A 19114-nucleotide genomic window follows, 5' to 3' on the forward strand; every position below is an offset into this window, starting at 1 on the left:
CTAAGCTGTTTAAAAAACTTGAATCTATATCATATATGGATAGACTGCATAAACCTTTAACATCACAGAAAGGTATATATGAGAAATATTGGAAAGGTACCTCTTTCCCTTCATTATACATGTTAGATTTCAGTGATTACCATGAGATTTAAAATTCACCTTTCAATTTCACAGCATAATATAATAAATTATTATAAGAAAACAGCTTTCTCTGAACAGAAAAAAGTATTCATTCACTTCTAAACTTTAACAGACCCTTTTCAGATTATAACTGATACTCCTTGGCTATTCTCCTGAAACCCTTTAACTCTTCTAATACCACCAGCAACTACAGAAGTTACACAGAGTTCAAAAAGTTTCTAGCACAGGAATTTTAAGGGTAAAATATCTATTCAAAAAGTGAACTTACCGTAATAACAGCTTTGCTGAGACAGATAGATCCCCGACATCCATATTCTGTCTCATCCTCAGACTTGTAGTAACTCAGAGTGTTATTTTTCAAAACTACCCAGCGATCTTGCCAGCCATGAATGTAGTTTGTCCACTAAGGGAGAAAAGAAAAAAAATACACCTGCATTTAATATTGAAGACCAATTTATTGAACTAGTAGCTAATTTAAATGTTTACAATAATGATTAAATCAAATCTCTCTTCAATAGCTTTTAAATAAAAAAAAATAAGAACACAAAACAAAAATTACTTATGAAAGCCAGAAAGTGGGGAAACTCAAAATTTTCAGATTTTATAATATCTTTATGTTCACTTGTGGCATAATTAACAAGGTAAGATACAAACTTTCTCTCCACTCCAGGATACGTAAAGACATGCCAAAACAGCATCTAACAGGTACTAGGGCCCATGTAAACTACATCTCAGGGTACCAAAAGGACTGGCAGGTGATTACTGAATCACTGTCAGTGATGTTTAAAAAATAATGCCATATAAAAAATAATGCCATAGGAGTGAAAGACAAAAAAGGCCAAATTTTCAAAAAGAAAGAAGCAAATAGCATCTTCAAACTCTAAGGCAGTGCTTACGAGTAGGACACTAACATAACCAACCTATTTTAGATTTTAGCAAAGTAATGAAAATCTCTAGCGCTATACTTATAGAAAACATGGGGATCTGTGCATTAAAAGATATTACAATAGGGAGATATCAAACTGGTTGAATTGTCAACTTGGAAGGAAACCCTCTAGGGTCTCAGCCCTGTGCCTTTCAACCTTTTAAAAAATCAATGATATGATTAACCTGGGAAGGACTGCTAACAGAACAGATAACTGAGACAGGATCCAAAAGATCTCAGCAATCTAGAATGTTGGGTTGAATCTAACGAGATAAAATCTAGTAGGGAAAAATGTAAATTCTTTATACTTACTTAAAAAAAAACTTCACAAGCATATGTTATGGAATGAATGGCTAGAGAACAATCTATCTGAAAAAGATCTGGGGGTTTTAATGAATTGCAAACTAAATATAAATCAGTATGACATGGAAGCCAAAAATACTAATAGGATCCTAGGCTACATTGAGAAGTATGGTTTCCAAGAAAAGGGAGAGCATAATCCTGCTGTACTCTGCCCTGGGTTAGGACCACATCTAGAATGTGTTTTACTTCTGAACATCAAATTTTAGGAAGGACATTAACAAACAGAGGGCAATTAGAACATGTCACAAAATTTGAAGGAACTGGAGATATTTAGCATGAAGAGAAGAATTCAAGTAGACATGAAAGCTGTTTTCAACTATTGGAGGGGATACAAAATTAATCAGGCTCATTCTGCTTGGCCACAAAGGGCAGAACCAGGAGCAACAAATGGGTTGAAAGTTCTAGCTGCAGATTTTTAGATTAACTGTGAAGAAGTATCTCCTTACCATTACAGCTACCCCGATGCAGGGGAGAAGAGTGAGAGATGGGAGTTCAGGTTCGTAATGGGTTTCCACTAAATAGGAGTTTCGCAACAAAGGCTAAGAACGGCTCTTTGATACACTGAAGAAGAGATACTTGTTCACATAAGTGAACTGGGTTCAGAGAAAGAGAAGGAAGGGTTCTTCCAGCTATCTTATGGGTCCCCTGAATTCTTGTCCCTCATTTTAGAGAGGGTATTACTTGGCTAAAATCGCATAGACTGGAGGTGGCAAAGTTAAGATTTGAAACCAGGTCCTCTGATTCTGGTGCTCTTACCATGCAAGTCTGAGGTCCCTTTCAACTAAGATTCTGCATTTCTGTCTAAATGAATTCTCCTAAACCAGCTTTACTCCTCTTAAATACAAACAGGAAGAAAACTGATTCGAAGCAGAGACTTTTGGTACTAATGCAGCTTCTCTACTGTTGTTTAAGTTCCCATTGCAGAGCTCCTTTGATTCTTTTATTTGGGTACTTTCATCTTTCCTGCCTCATTCTTTACTGATTGTAATTCTTTATAATTATATATATTATACATATATATAGGTATATATAGGTAGTATATATACACCTGTACATAACACATAATTATATATTATATATAATTACATATTATGTATAAAGGTATGTATATATGTGTATCTATATGTGCACATATACATTATATATATTTTATATATATATAATGTGTATATATATATGTATATATATAATGTGTGTATATATGTGTGTGTGTGTGTGTGTGTGTGTGTGTGTGTATATATATATATATATATATATATATATATATATATATATATATATATATATAAAATTCTTTATAACGAACATTTCCAGGGGTCTTGAAGTAGAAAAAGTCATGGCCAGACAGGCGAAACAAGTTTGCTTAAATATTTTTCTCCTAATTTCTTATTATCTCATTTAACACCAATATTTCACCATCTGGACTGACACCTATTTCAAGTCTAATTCATCCTAATAATCCAAAATAATGGTATTTGTGATTTAAAAAATTAACTCCAGCAGTGAGGTCATTGGCATAAGGAACTATAACAAGAAGACTTATATTCTTAAGAATCCAGCCTGGGGCACTGAAAAACAAATGCCTAGTTGCAGGTTACAGTCACAGGTATCAGAGGGATAACTTGACTAAGTCATCCTGACAATGAGACCAATTCTTTTTCCACTATTCCATGCTTCTCATATTTGTTACATCCAAGTAATTTACAAATTAAATGTTAATACAATAATGACTCATAACACAAACATCTGGAACTACAAATGAGTGAAAGCCCAGTAATCAAAGCGGCTACAAAGAATTTTTTATCCTTTATATTCTTAAGAGAATAAAAAGAATTTAATACTACATTTAGAGAATGGGTAGCTAATTTTACAAGTTGAAAGTGTATTTTTTTAATCAAGAGCAATGAGTAGAGAATTTTTACAAGCATACTTCAGCTGCTTCTATATCTATAACTGCCTTTTGGAGAAGTAAGGTTTTTTCATATCAATAAGCTACAGGTACATAAGTAAAATTACAAAAATTAAAACAGATTCATTATCTGAATTGTTAAAATCCTTTCCTATTTTTATCTTCTTCCAACTTTTTAAATGACGGCATGCTCTCCTGACTTTTCTGCATAGTACTTAAACTCACTGCTTTAACTATCATATCTAAACTGCTCAACCTCCAAAACAAAATCTGTCCTTCCAGCCCGGATCCAAGCTCTAGTTCCACAGACTGCTAAATGCCTCCTTAGTACTGAGTTTGAAACTCAAAAGGGCATTAAAGCATAAATATTCTACTAATTCCTCTCCCCTCCCCATCCTACCCCATCCCACCTCTGGTTAAAAAAACAAAAACACAACTTCTACACTTTTCTGTTAACAATACCATGATTCTCTCACTTACCCATAGTTAAAATTTTTGAATCATATTTGACTCCTCTTGATCCCTTAACACTAAGTCACCAAGTCAGTTCAATTAACATTAAGTGTTTACTCTTAAGTAGCTGAGTATTGAAAGTTGAAATGACACAAGCCTTGCCCTCAGGAAACAAACAATAATACAGGAGATAACACATAATGCAAATAACTGTAACACAAAGTAGCATAAATGCAAGGGAGATGCAGAAAAAGTGCTTGCAAAAATACAATGGGGTGCTGGGGGCAAGCGGCAGGAGTAGGTTGAGGAGAAACACAATATCCCCGAAAGTGAAGAATGTTTCCCTTTTTTGTCTTTGTATCCCTAGCAATGACCACGCACTAAGTGCCCACTAAATGCAGACTTGGTGGAGAAGGTTGCAACTAAGCAGAGCTGTGACACAGGTGAAAAGGGCTCCATTCTAGTCATGAAGTGAGGTCAACAAGGTGAGTACTGGCATAGAGCCAGGATAGGTAAGGAACAAGGTACAGGAATGGTAAAGAGTAATATAGTTTTGCCAAACCACTGAAAATGTGAAGTATTTTGAAATAGAACTGGAAAGGTAAACTGGAGTCAGATTGTGGAAGTCTTTGAATGTATTTATAAGAATATATTTATACATTATTTAGTAGGCAACAGGGTGTCACTGAAAGTTTCTAATCAAAGGAAAGATGTGATTGGAATTTTTTTTAATTACTTGGGAAACTGTTAGGAATGGACTGGAAAATGTGAGGGGTTGAAAAGAGAGGGACCTAACTCTGGAGTTAGGTGACGTCAGTTCAAATCCCACCTCTGTTGTTTACTACCATATGTAACCTTGGGCAAGTCACAATCTCCTTGACCTTAAATTTCTTCATCTGTAGGATAAGAGATGGGCTCAACGGTTTCTTCTAACTCTAAATCTATGATCAGATGAAAAGGCAGGAAGTACATGGAGAAAAAAGGCTATTACAATAACTCAGAGGGAAAAATGCTGAAACCTGGACTTAGGTGGCTTCAGTGGGAAAGAAGAAAACAATTTTAAAGACAAGAAAAGGGTAGAATCTATAGTGTTTGGGAAATGATTAGAGTACACCATATATGTAATTTCTTCACTTAGTAGAATCCCTAGCTCCATTTACAGCACAGCTCAGACATCCATCCTTGCATCTATTTGTATTTTTTTAAAAGGCTATTTTCTAACTAACTTTCCATTTACTTATCTATAAACACATCATATTCTGCCTCCCCTCCCCCAAGTAGCTCCTTGAAAGCAGGGACCATTTTGGTTTTTTGTCTCCCCAATACCTTGCACGTAATTATGTGATGTTAAACAGAATTGATCTTGAATACCACTACCAAATAAATCTTCTAAAAACACTTTCTTACATACTGCTTAAAAAACCCAGCTGCCTAGAGAATCAAGTTCAGACTTCTCACTCTAGCATTTAATATACTTCATAATCAAACTCCATCTTATTTATCCAACGTTTTCTCCTCACTTTCTACTCCTGTCCTCTCCAAGTTCAGCCAGATTGTAATACCATCCAACTTAATTTCTGCCAAACTAGATCTCACCTACCGTTCAAAGCAAATTCCATCTAAGTTTTCCTGAATGTCACATAATGATGACCTCATATGGTATTCCACACATAAAGCCACTGGATCACACACTACCATTCATATACTATTATCCATTTAATGTTGTTTCTCTCGTCTCCCCCAGCAAATCTATCAGTTTCCTGGGGGCACAGAACATATCTACATTTTATAATCTACATATCACCTAAAAAGGTTTAAGTCACAAAGTACATACTTAAAATACTTCTTGAATAATACCTCTTCCACAAATTCCTTCTGAAGTAAACTGCAGTCTACACAAACCACAAACTCAAATAAGATAACTCACCTAGCTTTACAAATGCATTTACTAAATCCCAAACTTCTGGAATGACAACTTTATACTACTGAAAATCCTCACTGTACTTCACAGATACAGAGATATTTATTACAACTGTTAATAATCAGAATTACTGTTGGGAGAGTCAGGCATGTAAAACTATATCCTTGTTAAAGTATTTCAAAACTTGCTTAAGGAAATTACCTACAATTTCATGAGAAATGTGCTTTCTTGACAGCTAACCTAAGCGTAGTTTCATTACATATACTTCCAAGGCAATACAAGGTAGTCTAGGACTGTACTGGGAAAGGGATTCAAAAACCTGGGTTCTACCACTGTTGTTCTACTTATTAGCTCCCTGATCCTGAATAAATCAATGTTTGACCCCCATATCCCCCTCTGTAAAATCAGAAGGCTAGAGCAGATGCTCTCCTGAGCCCCTTCCATGTCTAACATTTGTTGACATAATACAGAAACTGAATTAGAAAATGAAGATTTTTAAGGCCTTAATTTCTAAACTTTGAAAACTGAACCTTATATTTAGAAAAACAAGGTACAAAAAGTTGTAAGAATTTTCTCTCAGTTCACAAGAGAGTGTGGGGGGTGCTGAAGCCATTAAAATCATTTGTACATTTCATTTTGCTAAGTACTTAAAACTAGGTAACCCCTTCTAATCTAGATAAAGTAGGCAGTAGTAATTTGGAGGTTTGTGTCCTGAGAGAGTAACCACAATCAATTATAACTGTGAATGCAAAGTAGGGTACACAGTAGTTTAGAGAGTTGTATATAGATAATTGTGTGTTTTTACATATATGGTGGAGGTTCTGCTTAGAAATAGATTTGCATCTCATAGAATGAAACAATGTGAATATACTGCTGACCACTTTTATCAAGATCAGAAGGGTTATCAAACACCATAAACATTTTAAGAATCACATTCTTCTACTCACATGAAATTGAACATGAGTTCCCTGTGATCAGGGACATTTCTGTTTTTGTACCCTCAGCACAGTACCTGATAAATAGTAAGTGCTTAATAAATGCTTACTGACTGCTGGGAAATATTGGCTGTTATTATTCAAATACCCCAGTAGTCAAAATAAAAGTTTTTCCAAAGCCTATTCAACTTAAAATGTGCTCAAAAACATATGTTCAATGCAAATTCCTGAGATGAGAGATCCAAGAATCTGTTCCATGTATCGTTAAGTGTTGTGGTAGGGTTAAGACTCAAGAAACTTTCAATTGTTCTAATACTAGATATTATGCTTAGTATGTCAGGACTTGTATCTCCCTTTCTAAACCTCTTTCACTTTAGTCCGTCTAGTGTAAAGATGACGTTAAGTATAAGTACCCCATGAAATAATTCCACAAACCAGGTCCAAATGGTTAACCAAAACTATGAACTATTGGAAGTACTGTGGATTTCTTAATACTCCAGGGCTGCACATGACCTAGTATCTCATGACTAGTATGACAAGTACTAGCTCCAGTCCTCTCTCTCGAGGCCGATGGGAAAACAAATTTAGTACTTAATACATATACATAGATGTATATATGCATATACAAACATACACATATATCTTATTAAATGGTGAAGACTCCACATACACACAAATATATTTAAACCAATACTGTCAGGGCAGAATGGCACTCCAATCCTCTCTAGAAGTCTTCACCATTTAATAAGCAATTAGGTCTTTTAACTCTTTACTCAGTCACAAATGGGGGTGGGGGGAATTGTGCAGTCACTTTTACCAGGAGTGACCCTAGATCATACTGACCATTAGAAAAGATTTAAGAGATCCTGGAAGAGTCGGGATCACTCTTCCCCATCCTTCTCTCCGACCCCTAAGCTAGAGAATTTATTGCCAAGCATTTCTTCCTAAACTTAAAGGTCGGGCTCCTGTCTGACGTGTCCCAGGTGATTATGAATGTTTCTCTTGTGTCTGTCACGTGTACCTCGAAAAGCTGGGTCCTGGGGAAGGGCAGCGGGGGGGAGAAGACGTTTCAGGAATTCTCCTGATTTCAGTCCTGTTTCGGACTAACCTGGAAAGCCCCCAGCCTCGGATTTCAGCCGGGGCAGGAGCGGCGCAGGCTTCCACCTAAAGCGCGCCCCGCCCCCGGGCCCACACCTCCGCGCCTTCCAGCCCTTTTCCCCCGGGCCAAAGCACAACACCTTCCGACGTTTTGGGGGTGCGGCAGCAGCCCCCCAGCCTCGGCTGGCGACGTTCCCGTAAGTCGGCTCAGCTGGTGCGGCCGCCCCCCCCACGCCGGGCTCTCCCAAGTCCTGGCTATGACACAATTCCTGTAACCCCTTCTTCCTCCTCCTCCCCCCGCCCCCCCAAGCCACGGATGAGCCCCGCTATCCGAGACGGTCACTCCGCTCCCGGCCCCGGCCTCCCCAGCAGCGGCCGCATTACCCAGCCCCGAGCCCCGCAGGCTCCCGGCGGGGTCCGGGGGACCCCACCCCAGCCCACGCCCCCGGGCCGCCAGGTGACACCCCCTCACCCCCCCGGCCCGATTCGCCCGGCGTCCCCACCTTGCTCAAGACCCCGCAGAGCTCAACAGGCGGCCCGGACTCGGTCTCCGGATCCTCCTCCGAGCCCGACGAGTTCCAGCTCTGGTTATCCGACATGGAGGCGCGACAGCCGAGCAGGAGAGCGGCCCCCGCTGCCTGCGCTGCGCCCGCACAGGCGCCCAGCCCCCGAGAGGGAGGGTCCGGGGTCGGGACGCGGGTCCGCCCCGGCGCTGGGGGCAGGAGGAGAAGGGACGGAGCCCGAGCGCCCGGGCGCCGCCGCGGTGCCGGGCACCGAGCGGACCGGGGAAGGAGAACGAGCGGCGAAGAGAGCTTGCCCTTCCAGCTGTCGGCCGTCGCCGCCGCCGCCGCCGCCGTCACCCCTGTGCTCCGCCGGGCGCAGCCACCCGAGGCGCTCCTCCTTCAGTGCCAATGTCGGGAGGACAAGGGGCAGAAGGGAAAAGGTGAGGGGAGGGAGGAGAAAACGCAGCTGCGGAGACTGAGGTTTGCTCACACCTCCGCTGCCGCCATCTTCCTGGCTCTAGACACTATTTACCCTCCCCCTTCTCTTTACCCCTCCCCTTCATCCCTCCCATTCTCCCCGCCCCCTCCTCGGCCCGCCCATCAGCGTGTGACGCAACACGCACGGCTCGAGACCGGGGCGAGGGGCGGAGAGGCGAGTCCTAATTCTAGTCCCCCTCCCGGCTTCGGGTGACTGGGAAGATGGGTGTAAGATAGAAGGGTTGGCCGCACTGCATGTTGGGAGGCGTAGTGTTCCGCAGAGCGCGCGGCTCGCTGGGAGGTGTAGTTGCGGTTCTGAGGCCCTTTGGTGAGTGGGTCAGGCGGGGGGTGTCTCTTTATACTGGGCGCAGGGGGTGGGCATCCTTTCGCGGCCCCCGGATTCCATTCCTGTACATACCCTCTTCTCAACCCCTGGCCCAGAGCGTTTGTGAAGAGCTGCCTGGCTGCCGGCTGGACCGGACAGGACAGGACTTGAGCTCCTTCCCGTAGACTCTGGAGAGGCCGAGGCACGCTAAGTCGCCCTTCGGGGGGCTCTAGATGATTACGCTGCTCCGCGCCCCAACTCCCTGACGGCCGCAAGATGCCCAGGGAAGGCCCTGGGCTGCCTGACCCGGTGTGTCCGGGTGTCTGTGCGCGTGCGCACCCCTGGCAGCCCTAATTAGTACCGCGGAGGATGCCCGGGCATGTAGGGCTGCTGCGGTAGCTAGATGACAGGCGCAGGCGAGCAGGGTACCACTGGCGCTTTTTATCCTTGCGAAACCCACCACTGAGCATCTCGCATAGGGTCATTCACTCTTCGCCTTTTTATCTGCTTAGCACAATTCCTTGCATCTTCTGGGCAGTTAATGAATTTAAATTGAAATCAGACGGCCTTAGTTTTCTCTGTAAAATGGGCTGGGCAAGGTAAAAAGTTGAACTAGCTGATAGTCTAGTCAGTTTCAAAACCCCCCATGATCTTAAGAGGTGAGTTACCTTCTGCCTCTAGAGAGGGAGGAGAAGGAGTTGGCACCTTTCATTTTCTGCTGCATGTACCCTCACCAACAGTATAAAAGTACAAAGCTGGAATTAGAGCAGAGTGACTGGGCTAGGCTCCAGGGCCCTTGGCTTAAGAGAGTACCCCTTCTGAATCTAGAAATGACTGCTTTTAGCAAAGAACCTCGTTAGTAAGAATGATTGGTTAAAAGAGAAAGCAAAACACAGGTGAACTCCACACCATATCCCATGCCCTCCACAGGCACACCTGTCACACACACAAACACAGAGTAGGCCTTTTGTCCTAGGCTTCTCATTGCCCAGATTTTTTATCCTAAAATACATTTTATCGTATCTTTTCCCAAAAAATTTAACTTATAAATTTGATTTGAAGGTGCATGTGATATTGGTTGACCTAAGCTGTCTTTTTTGTGAAGCATTGGAATTACTTGTTTTGGCTCTGTCAAAATAGAAACCCCCTATCCTTAAACTCCAGAAGACATGTGAAAATTTCTGGAATCCTGTGTGTGTCTGTGTGTGTTGTTTAAACACCTTAATTAGCTTTGTGACCATGGGCAAGATGTTATGGAATTTTATGGGGGTGATTTTTGTACCTCTCATACCCTAGGGTTTGTTTTGATTTCCTGACTAAAACATGAGTTTTAAGTTATGTTTTCTTTCTGGCTAATACATGAGAGATACTTGTTTTATTGTAAAATCTTCAAGTTGTATTCATAAAGTATGGAACCAAGTTGAAGTTAGTATCGTTATTAAAGTGAAAGCTTTTTAAAAATAAGCCTAGAGCACTAAAAGTCACAGATGTCATTCAGAAAATAAGATGGAAGAGCTCTTTCATCTTCATTGAATTACAAATCCAGAATGTTTTTCAAACTTAAGAGATATTGTAATCAGATTTTGTTTTAACTCCATATGTACTGATGCTGTTACCAAGTTGGATTTTTAAAAACATATTTCATTTAAAATTATGATTTCTTTTAAAATAGACAATGAATTATTGAGAAATTAATTTCATAATAGAGTTAATATTTATGGAAGCCTCATATATTTGTTTAAAATCTTATATATCACATTCTGTGCATATTAAGTTAATTATATCTTTGTAACTACCAGCAATTACAGCTGTTATAGTGCCTATTCACTCAGTGTGAAGTTACTTCATGTATTAATATTAGAATTTTTTAAAAAGGTTCTTGCCACTTTTTCCTCTATATAACTAAACTGTTTAAAAGTTTTCCAAGTACAAGACCTCTTTACAATGATTTTAATTCATTATAATGAAGAATTATTTTATTACTGTCTTACTGTCCCTTAAAGAAATTACAATAGAATTATCTTTAATATGAATGTTATTTTTTTGTTCTACATAAATTTCCTATCTTATATATCAAGGGAGAACCTACAGACAGTCTCCTATTTACTAACACCAATTCAACAATATTTCTCTCATTGTAGTCATCCCAGCTAAACATAACTACAGTACCACCCCTTTCTTTGTACCACCTCCTTCCCACTAATTGCTGCAGACCCTGTTTCAAATATTCTCTGCCTCTCATCAGACTCTCATTGCATCTTCCTGGCCCTGATTTTTACTTCCTTGGGGGTAGTCACTCCCCACCAAAACATCACATATCCAACACTAGGCAAAACAGGAGGAAAGGAACAAATACTTTGAGTAGTGGGTCCTTTTCCCACTCTTCTGTCTCTCACTGAAACAGTTTTAGTTTCTCACTAAGAAGAGGATGATGTGAAACCATGATTTTTAAAAATACATTTTCTTGATGCTTTCGGTTTTTATATCACTGACATTTTCTACCCCCACCCCACCCCCACAAGTCACATCCCCTTGTGACAAAGAAAAACAATTTTACAGAGACTGAATCTGACAATGTATAAGATTCTGGCCTAATATGAGATTCTTCTACCTCTTCTATGAGCGAGAATTTGTATTTCATTATCTCTTCCTAGGACCTTGATGGGTTTTTCATTTAATTAGAATTTGACTTCTTATTGGTGGTATTTTCATTTTTTTAATGTTGTCATTGTATACATTGTTCTCTTGATTATATATATTTTACTCTGGGTCATTTCATACAAATTTTCCCACATTTCTCTGAATAATTGATCAGTTGAAGGATAATGACAGTTTCCAGTTTTTTGCTACCAGTATTTATGGCAGAGTATTACTCTAAATATTTTTTGTATATGTTAAACCTTTGTTTCTATCTTTGACTTCCTTGGGGTATATGACTAGTAGTGGGATTGCAAGGTCAAAGATATACAGTTTAGTTACTCTTCTTAAATAATTCCAAATTATTTGGTTGGACCACGCCACAGCTCCATTAGCAATTTATCATTGGGCCTATCTTCTCATAGCCCTTTCAGCATGGGCTAACTATTCCCATCTTTTGTCATGGCAAAGCCGTGTGTTCATGTGAAAGAACACATGTGGAGAACAGATACATGTACCTGTGTATATGAATGGGAAACAATATATGTAATTGCATTATATAGGGATTTGTAGAAATAATTATAGACATTTGCATATATATGTGTGCATATATTTCAAAAGGTAGAATGTTCAATTGTGTAAAACATGCTAGTGGATAAGCTATCTTTTTAATACTTGTTGGTTGCATAAAGATAAACAGCTATTAGAAACTCCCATCTGTGTATCCTTGTGCAAACTGTTAAAGAAGCTTCTTCTGTAAATATGTGTATAAATATTTGTATCCATAAAAGTAGGCAACCATGTATGTAGGCATATTTGAGGGGGTCCTACAACTATAGCAGCTTACAGAAAAACACTTGGTAAATCCTAAACCATCTCAGGCCCTATTTATCCCACCCTAGTCCCAGGTCATAGGAGCCACTCTCGGTATCTTGGAGATGAAAGAATTCTCCGTTGTCAGGCTGTCACATCCATAGAGGTAGAAAGTTCCTGACTTACCAATAGAACTAGAAACATACTTTCTCATTGAAACATTGTTATAAATGGCAATTAGGTCCTATAACATTATTAGTACTAGATCAATAAAAGATATATTATTGGTTAAATAAATAGACTTTTTTGCCAACCTGAGAATTTATTACTGTGTATTTCATCGATTCTCTGGGAAAATATGAGACCCAAACAACATATTTAGAAAGAACTGTTTGAATGCAACCCGTTTAAAAATCTGGGACCACCTTATGTTAATTTCCTCATTAATCATAGAGAATTTTAGAAATAGAAGGAAACTTAGAGATCATGTAGTCTAACTTTCTCATTTTATAGGTAAAGAAACCAAGGTCCAGTGAGGTAAAGGGGTCTTACCACCAAAGTTACACAAATAATAAGTGTCAGAGAATGGCTTAAATTTAGATCTTCTGAATCAAAGTCTGGTATTCTTTCTACTAAACAACCTGTAGTATATTCCCTTACTATTAAGTAGCATGTAATAAGAAAGACTTAACAGAATTTAGGTAGAAGACTTTTATAAAGTACTTTGAAATATGTTTTGAAAATTTGAAATGTATTTAAATTAGATTATTGGCCAAAATATATTATAAATTTTACATATATATATATATATATGACTAGATAACAATTGTGTCTTTAAAGCAAAATCATCAATTTTCTCCAGTATAGCTTTTAAATAAGGAAAAAAGACTTGTTATTGATCTTTTATTAATCGCATTTAGTTATTAAAATTATACATTGTTTATTAATTCTATATTATAACATAATTATGATATATGTATTATATAAAATATATTGGTTATATGGAAATTTATATTCAAAATTCATTAAAAATATCATTTTTAGTTTAAATGTAATTTTCTTGTTTAACACTCAAAGCCTAAAATTTCTAATTATAAGATTACAAAAAGAAATTGAAAAATTGGGGCAGCTAGGCGACACAGTAGATAGAGCTCTGGCCTTGGAATCAGGAGGACCTGAATTCAAATATGACCTCAGACACTTGACATTTACTAGCTGTGTGACCCTGGGCAAGTCACTTAACCCTGAGTGCCTCACCAAAAAGATCACGTGTAACTAAAACAATGTTAATGAAGACTTTGGCCATAGATGTTGTATTTTATGACCATTGTTGTTATCATCAGAAGAAATTTACTGAGTGATCACTGTGATGGGGCCTTATTGTGCTTTCTAACAATTTCAGTGACTACCACCAAACACAAAATAAATAATAATGTGAAAAGAAAACAACTTGGCAACAATATAAATTTAGAAACCATGGGAAGAGAAATATGCAAATACCTTATGGTAGAAACTTTACTTTCTTAAACTTATATGCCCTGAAGGTTCTACCAAGCCAGGAAAGTGAGGCATCATAGGTGACCTTGAGGCTGTGAACACAAGTGACTGGAGTGTTGGTACTGCCCTCGACAAAAATGAGTGGAATTACAGATCCTCAAAATATAAAAGTAATGAGAAGCTTTGAGCTTTTATAGGTAAATAGATTTATAAAATGAATGCCTTTGTCTCACATAGAACAGGATTTTCTATCATTAAAAATTATATATGCATTTTTAAAAGATATTTAAGAAGTATTTCTCATTGTGTCTTAGATGAACCTAACTTGCAGACTTATACTCAGAATTAACTCCATGGTCAACCTATACCTCCTAGTCATATTTCCAAATATGAATTAAAATTTCACAAATCTTTCTTGATCTTTTAAAATAGATTTTTACTAATATATTTGTTTTTCACATTGCCTAGATTTCCCTTTGTATTCTTCCCTCTCCCTTCCAAGAGTCATCCTTTATAGCAAAGAATTTTTTCCCCACTTCATCTTAACCAATCTTAAAGAATAGATATTTTTTCTGTGAAAACTCTGCTCTTGAATTAGTGCATATATTTGACAGTGACACTAGAAAGGAACAAAATTAAGAAATAGTGTTTAAAAAAAAAAACTAGGATGTTTCATTAAGTGCCAAGAAATTAAAACTGATAGTATTGTGAATTTGAACAATGGGAATGCTGCTACAATTAATAGGGAAGAATTTTTAAAATAGATTTAGTAGGAAAAGATTATGTATAATTTTACATAATTTAGGTCTTCTGTTTAAAGAATGAACAAATAATATTGCCATATAGACTCTTTTAAAGCAAGGGGTCTCCCACCCATACAGCATGATCATTCAAGACTCCTTAGAACCTGTGCCAAAAGAAATAACCGTGTTCACAGACCCTTTAATAATAAACAACAATCAGGGTATAAAACAGAGAAATGTATCTCAACAAAGGCATTCATCACTGTGATGAGGAGATTCAGCACAGAGTCCAGGTCCAACTGTAATGGATGCTGAAATCCTCCAGTTGTTTGCATCTTGTGGATGACAATGTGTTAATTGGCATTGCAGAACATCCTGGAAAAGATCTGCAGTCAAAGAATTTTGGCCTGTCCATCCATACAGTAAAAAACTAAGTGGATAAGGAATATCTATTGCCCAGATTGCAGTATGCATTTGGATGGACACCCTAAACAGTCTATCAAACATTATGTCTATCTTCGTGGGACCAGTAGTAGAGAGTGACAATGAGATGGGCCCAGAGTTGAAAAGGAAGAAAGCTAACTAGGTTGATTTTGGGATTAAAATCGTCAGCTTCATTTTTTGTGGCAACTTTACATGTGTAGTGCCTTTCAGTTCCTTTCTTGAAGAAGGTATTCATTGTACATAGGCTGAGGCTTCTAAGTAATATGAGTCTTTAGATCTTTTCATTTCTTGATCCTGAATTCATGTTTGTAAACAATCTAATCGTTGTAATTTTTTTTAAATCACCCTCTAACCACCTTTTCTGCCACTTCATCAGCATCACTTTGGAAGCAGAGGAGCTTCTCATGACTGGGTAGGTGTGGGAGATTGGTGCATTTTATACTTTTTTCCCCCTCTTTCATGGGTCTCCAGAGCCAAAGAATTCACATCCTCAGAGCCAACTTGTCGGTTTTAAGCCTCTCTTGTCCTTGGCTGGTCTGGTTCTTAGCAAATTCAGTGAGTTGCAGATTCCTTACTCACAGCAGTTCCAGCCTGGTGAAACCTGAGAGCAGTGTGGTGTACTTGAAAAAAATAGTAAGCTAAGTTACTTCACCTCTGTGGACCAGAGTTTCTTTGTCTCTAAAATAAGGAGGTTAGACTAGATGGCCACTAAGATCCCTTCTGGCTCTAAATCTATGATTCTGTGATCCATTGTCTAACCAACACCACTCCTCATTCCCCAATCACGTTATTGACTCTTTTTCCTCAGAACTCCCTCTAATTGTTCTGCAGTTTTCTAATCAATGTTTCATGCAATTTATCTGCATTTAAGTCTTATTCTACTAGATTGTAACCTCCAGGATGGGAGGGATTGTGTCTTATCTAAACTTTGTATCTCCTGTCACAATATTCTTCACATAGTAGGCACTTTGATAAATGTTTATTGAATAATGGATTGTTTGAGCTATTTGATCAAGCTGCCATAGATATTCTAAGACAAAAGTCCTTAACCTTCTTGCTGTAATGGACCCCTTTGGCAGTCTGTCAATCCTATAGACTCCTTCTCTGGATGTTTTTAAATGTATAAAATAAAATAGATGGGATTACAGAGGAAACCAATTATCTTGAAATATAGTCATTGAAATTTTTTTATAAGCCACAAACTCATGGGCCACCTGAGGTTTGTGAACAGAACCTCTGTTCTGAGGGTATCTCTGCAGATTTATTTGTGTTTATACAGAGAAGTGAAAATCTCATATGAGAGCAGAACACATTTGTGGTTTTGTTTTATTGTTCAGTCATTTTTCAGTTGTGTCTGTCTCTTTGTAACCTTATCTGGGGTTTTCTTGGCAAAGATACTGACGTTTGTGATTTCCTTCTCCAGCTCATTTTACAGATGAGGAAACTGAGGCAAACAAGTTTAAGTAACTTGCCCCAGTCACATACAAGTCTCCGTGATTAGATTTTAACTCAGGAACAAATTTATTTTGGTTCATTGTGTTACTGCTTGCCATAGCTGCATAAGGAACATTCTTCTGGTTATAAAACACTGTACCTTAAATTCCACCAGCAGTTTTCCTGTCCCTGCAAAGGAAAATGCTAAAGCCAGCAGCAAGGGTAAACTACCAGATCTAGAGATCTCTGGGACACACTCTGGGAACAGCTGCAAAGGAGATCGCTCTTCTCTCTGTCATCTTATGTTTCTTAGTGTACGTAAGAGAACAAAAATGTGTTCAAGCAAAAATTTTGTTCCTAGTTTACACAGAAAATTTTAGAATTCATTTCATAGTCTTTATTTACACTAAAATATTTAGTTTGGTACTTAACATTCAAAAGACATTTTAGAAAAATCCTCTGGTATTTGGCTCCTTGTTGGAACAGTATGACATCCCTTTAGACTGAACACAAAGTACATCAACATTGGGTGAATAGTGATGTCATTCTCCATACTGTCTTTGCAAGTACACATTTCTTTTCAGTTTGTCCTTTTGCCTTTTGAGTTCTCTACCTTTAATCATTTCTTTCTCTGTTACACTGAGAAATCCTTTGACAGATTTATTGATGAAAACTACACATTAAGTTTTTTGTTTTATTTCTTGGGTAGGAAGCAATTTATCATACATAAAAAATTTTTCTATTTTAATATTTCTGTGATTTTAGGATCCCCTTCTACTTAAAATTGAGAAAATGGAGTTTATTTTGTAAATGCTACTCATGCTATTCAGTGGATATACAGCTCATGAAAATATAGTTCATATTTATTAAACATTTAGGTTATCATCACTTTTTGAAATTATTTGGAGAATATGTATCAAAGCATATGAAATTTGATACAATTTTTCTCATGTTGATTTTTAAAAACATTAATAAGGGAGAAATGATAAATAAAACCTATAAAGTAGTTTCACATTTAGACTTAGTTTGGGACAAAATGAACACATTTTTGAACTCCTGTTAAGAGATCATAAAAACATTAAAATTTAGCTGTTTCTGTTTCATGGGTTCTTTTTCTAGCCATGAAAAATGACTATCTATATCCTCAACTGTTTATTTTCATCATCTGTGAATACTAGGTGTTTCTCTTTGTCAGATTACATATATAGAATATATCTTGTATAGCAATTATATCCAAAGGAAATTCATTTTTAAAAATAATTGTCAAGATGTAATATATCCTTGTTTATCTTTATTCTATATGTGATTTAGAGTGAATAACTAGAAAAGCATGTTAGAAAGTTCATATCTCATCAATAATAAATAGTTTAACAGTTCTCTTGAGTCTGAATTAAGTTAATCATGTTGCAATCAGCAACTTGTTCTCCATATCCAATTCCATTTCTTAGCTATATTTAATGTCCACTGACAGCTTTAATTTTTACAGATAAATAATTCAGCCAATGAATGTATAAGTTATTGTGATAATAACTAGGCATACAAAACACTTTTATTCCTAAATTTAAAGGCACTATCATACCATTTACTCTCACTCATGATTTCTATAATCTGGGGTCAACAATTAGTTTTAAATAGCACTTTTTTAAACTTTGATATTTTTTTTGCACCTAAAAATACTTACCTTAAGCCAGGTTATTTAACTAAAATTTTCACTTTTCATTCACATATTGTTGAATCATGTAGTTCCATTCTCAGTGATTAATCAACCAACAATTTATTAAGCACCAGTCTGAGTGGTTAATTAGTCACACTCTTAAGTGTTATTAGTCCCAGTCTAAGTGGTTAATCAACCAGCATTTGTTAAACACCTACTATATGCCAGGCCCTAGGACACAAAGATGTGAAACAGTACCTATCCTCAAAAAGCTTATATTATATAAGAGGAGACAACATGTACATAAATATGTAGAAAATAAATAGTAATTTTGAGGAAAGGCACAAGCGATTCAGTGATCAGTTGAAAGGCTTCATGTAGAAGGTAGTACCTGAGCTGAGCTTTGAAGGAAACTAGTGATTCTAAGCGGCAGAGATAGGTGGGAATTCCTTACAGGGATGAGGGTACGAGGCTGTGTAATGTCACAGAGATGAGATATGGACTGGCATGTTGGAGGAACAACCGTAAGGCCAGTTTAGCTGAACCACAGAGCTCACGAAGGGAAGAAAGGTAGAGTAAGCCTGAAAAGGTTGAGTGGAGCCAAATTATGTTGGACTTTATATATGCTGCACAGAAGAGTTTATATTCAATGCTAAAGAAAATAGAGAGCCCCTGGCCTGTGCATAGAGGAGGGGCGAGGTCAGACCTGCCTGCATTTCAGGCATGTCAATTTAGCTTGAATGTGAAGGGTGAACTAGATTGACGATGAAACTTGAGGCAGGGACAAGAGTTAGGAGCCTATTGCCATAGTTCAGTTGAGAGATAATATGGGCCTGAACTAG

At 37.9% G+C, this 19114-nt stretch overlaps 2 protein-coding genes across 5 annotated transcripts in view; one reads left to right on the forward strand and one right to left on the reverse strand.

Annotated features, from left to right (window-relative positions):
- CERT1 (ceramide transporter 1) overlaps window positions 1-8643 on the reverse strand; it is a 163649-nt gene extending 155006 nt beyond the window's left edge. The window contains exons 1-2 of one of the 2 annotated variants that reach the window (XM_020998436.2): window positions 8249-8643; window positions 410-544 (exon numbers count right to left, since the gene is read on the reverse strand). In XM_020998436.2, the coding sequence (XP_020854095.1) occupies window positions 410-544; window positions 8249-8344 (231 nt within the window). In that variant the 5' untranslated portion in view covers window positions 8345-8643. The remainder of the gene's footprint in view (window positions 1-409; window positions 545-8248) is intronic. The other variant, XM_020998435.2, reaches the window with a different exon arrangement.
- Window positions 8644-8945: 302 nt separating this feature from the next.
- Window positions 8946-19114, forward strand: part of POLK (DNA polymerase kappa) — a 96215-nt gene continuing 86046 nt past the window's right edge. For all 3 annotated transcript variants that reach the window (XM_020998432.2, XM_020998434.2, XM_020998433.2), the window contains exon 1: window positions 8946-9053. The gene's annotated coding sequence lies outside the window, so the exon portion shown is untranslated. The remainder of the gene's footprint in view (window positions 9054-19114) is intronic.

Source organism: Phascolarctos cinereus, unplaced genomic scaffold (assembly GCF_003287225.1).
Source record: "Phascolarctos cinereus isolate Bilbo 61053 unplaced genomic scaffold, phaCin_HiC Scaffold_4;HRSCAF=312, whole genome shotgun sequence".
In the NCBI taxonomy this organism is placed as follows: domain Eukaryota; kingdom Metazoa; phylum Chordata; class Mammalia; order Diprotodontia; family Phascolarctidae; genus Phascolarctos; species Phascolarctos cinereus.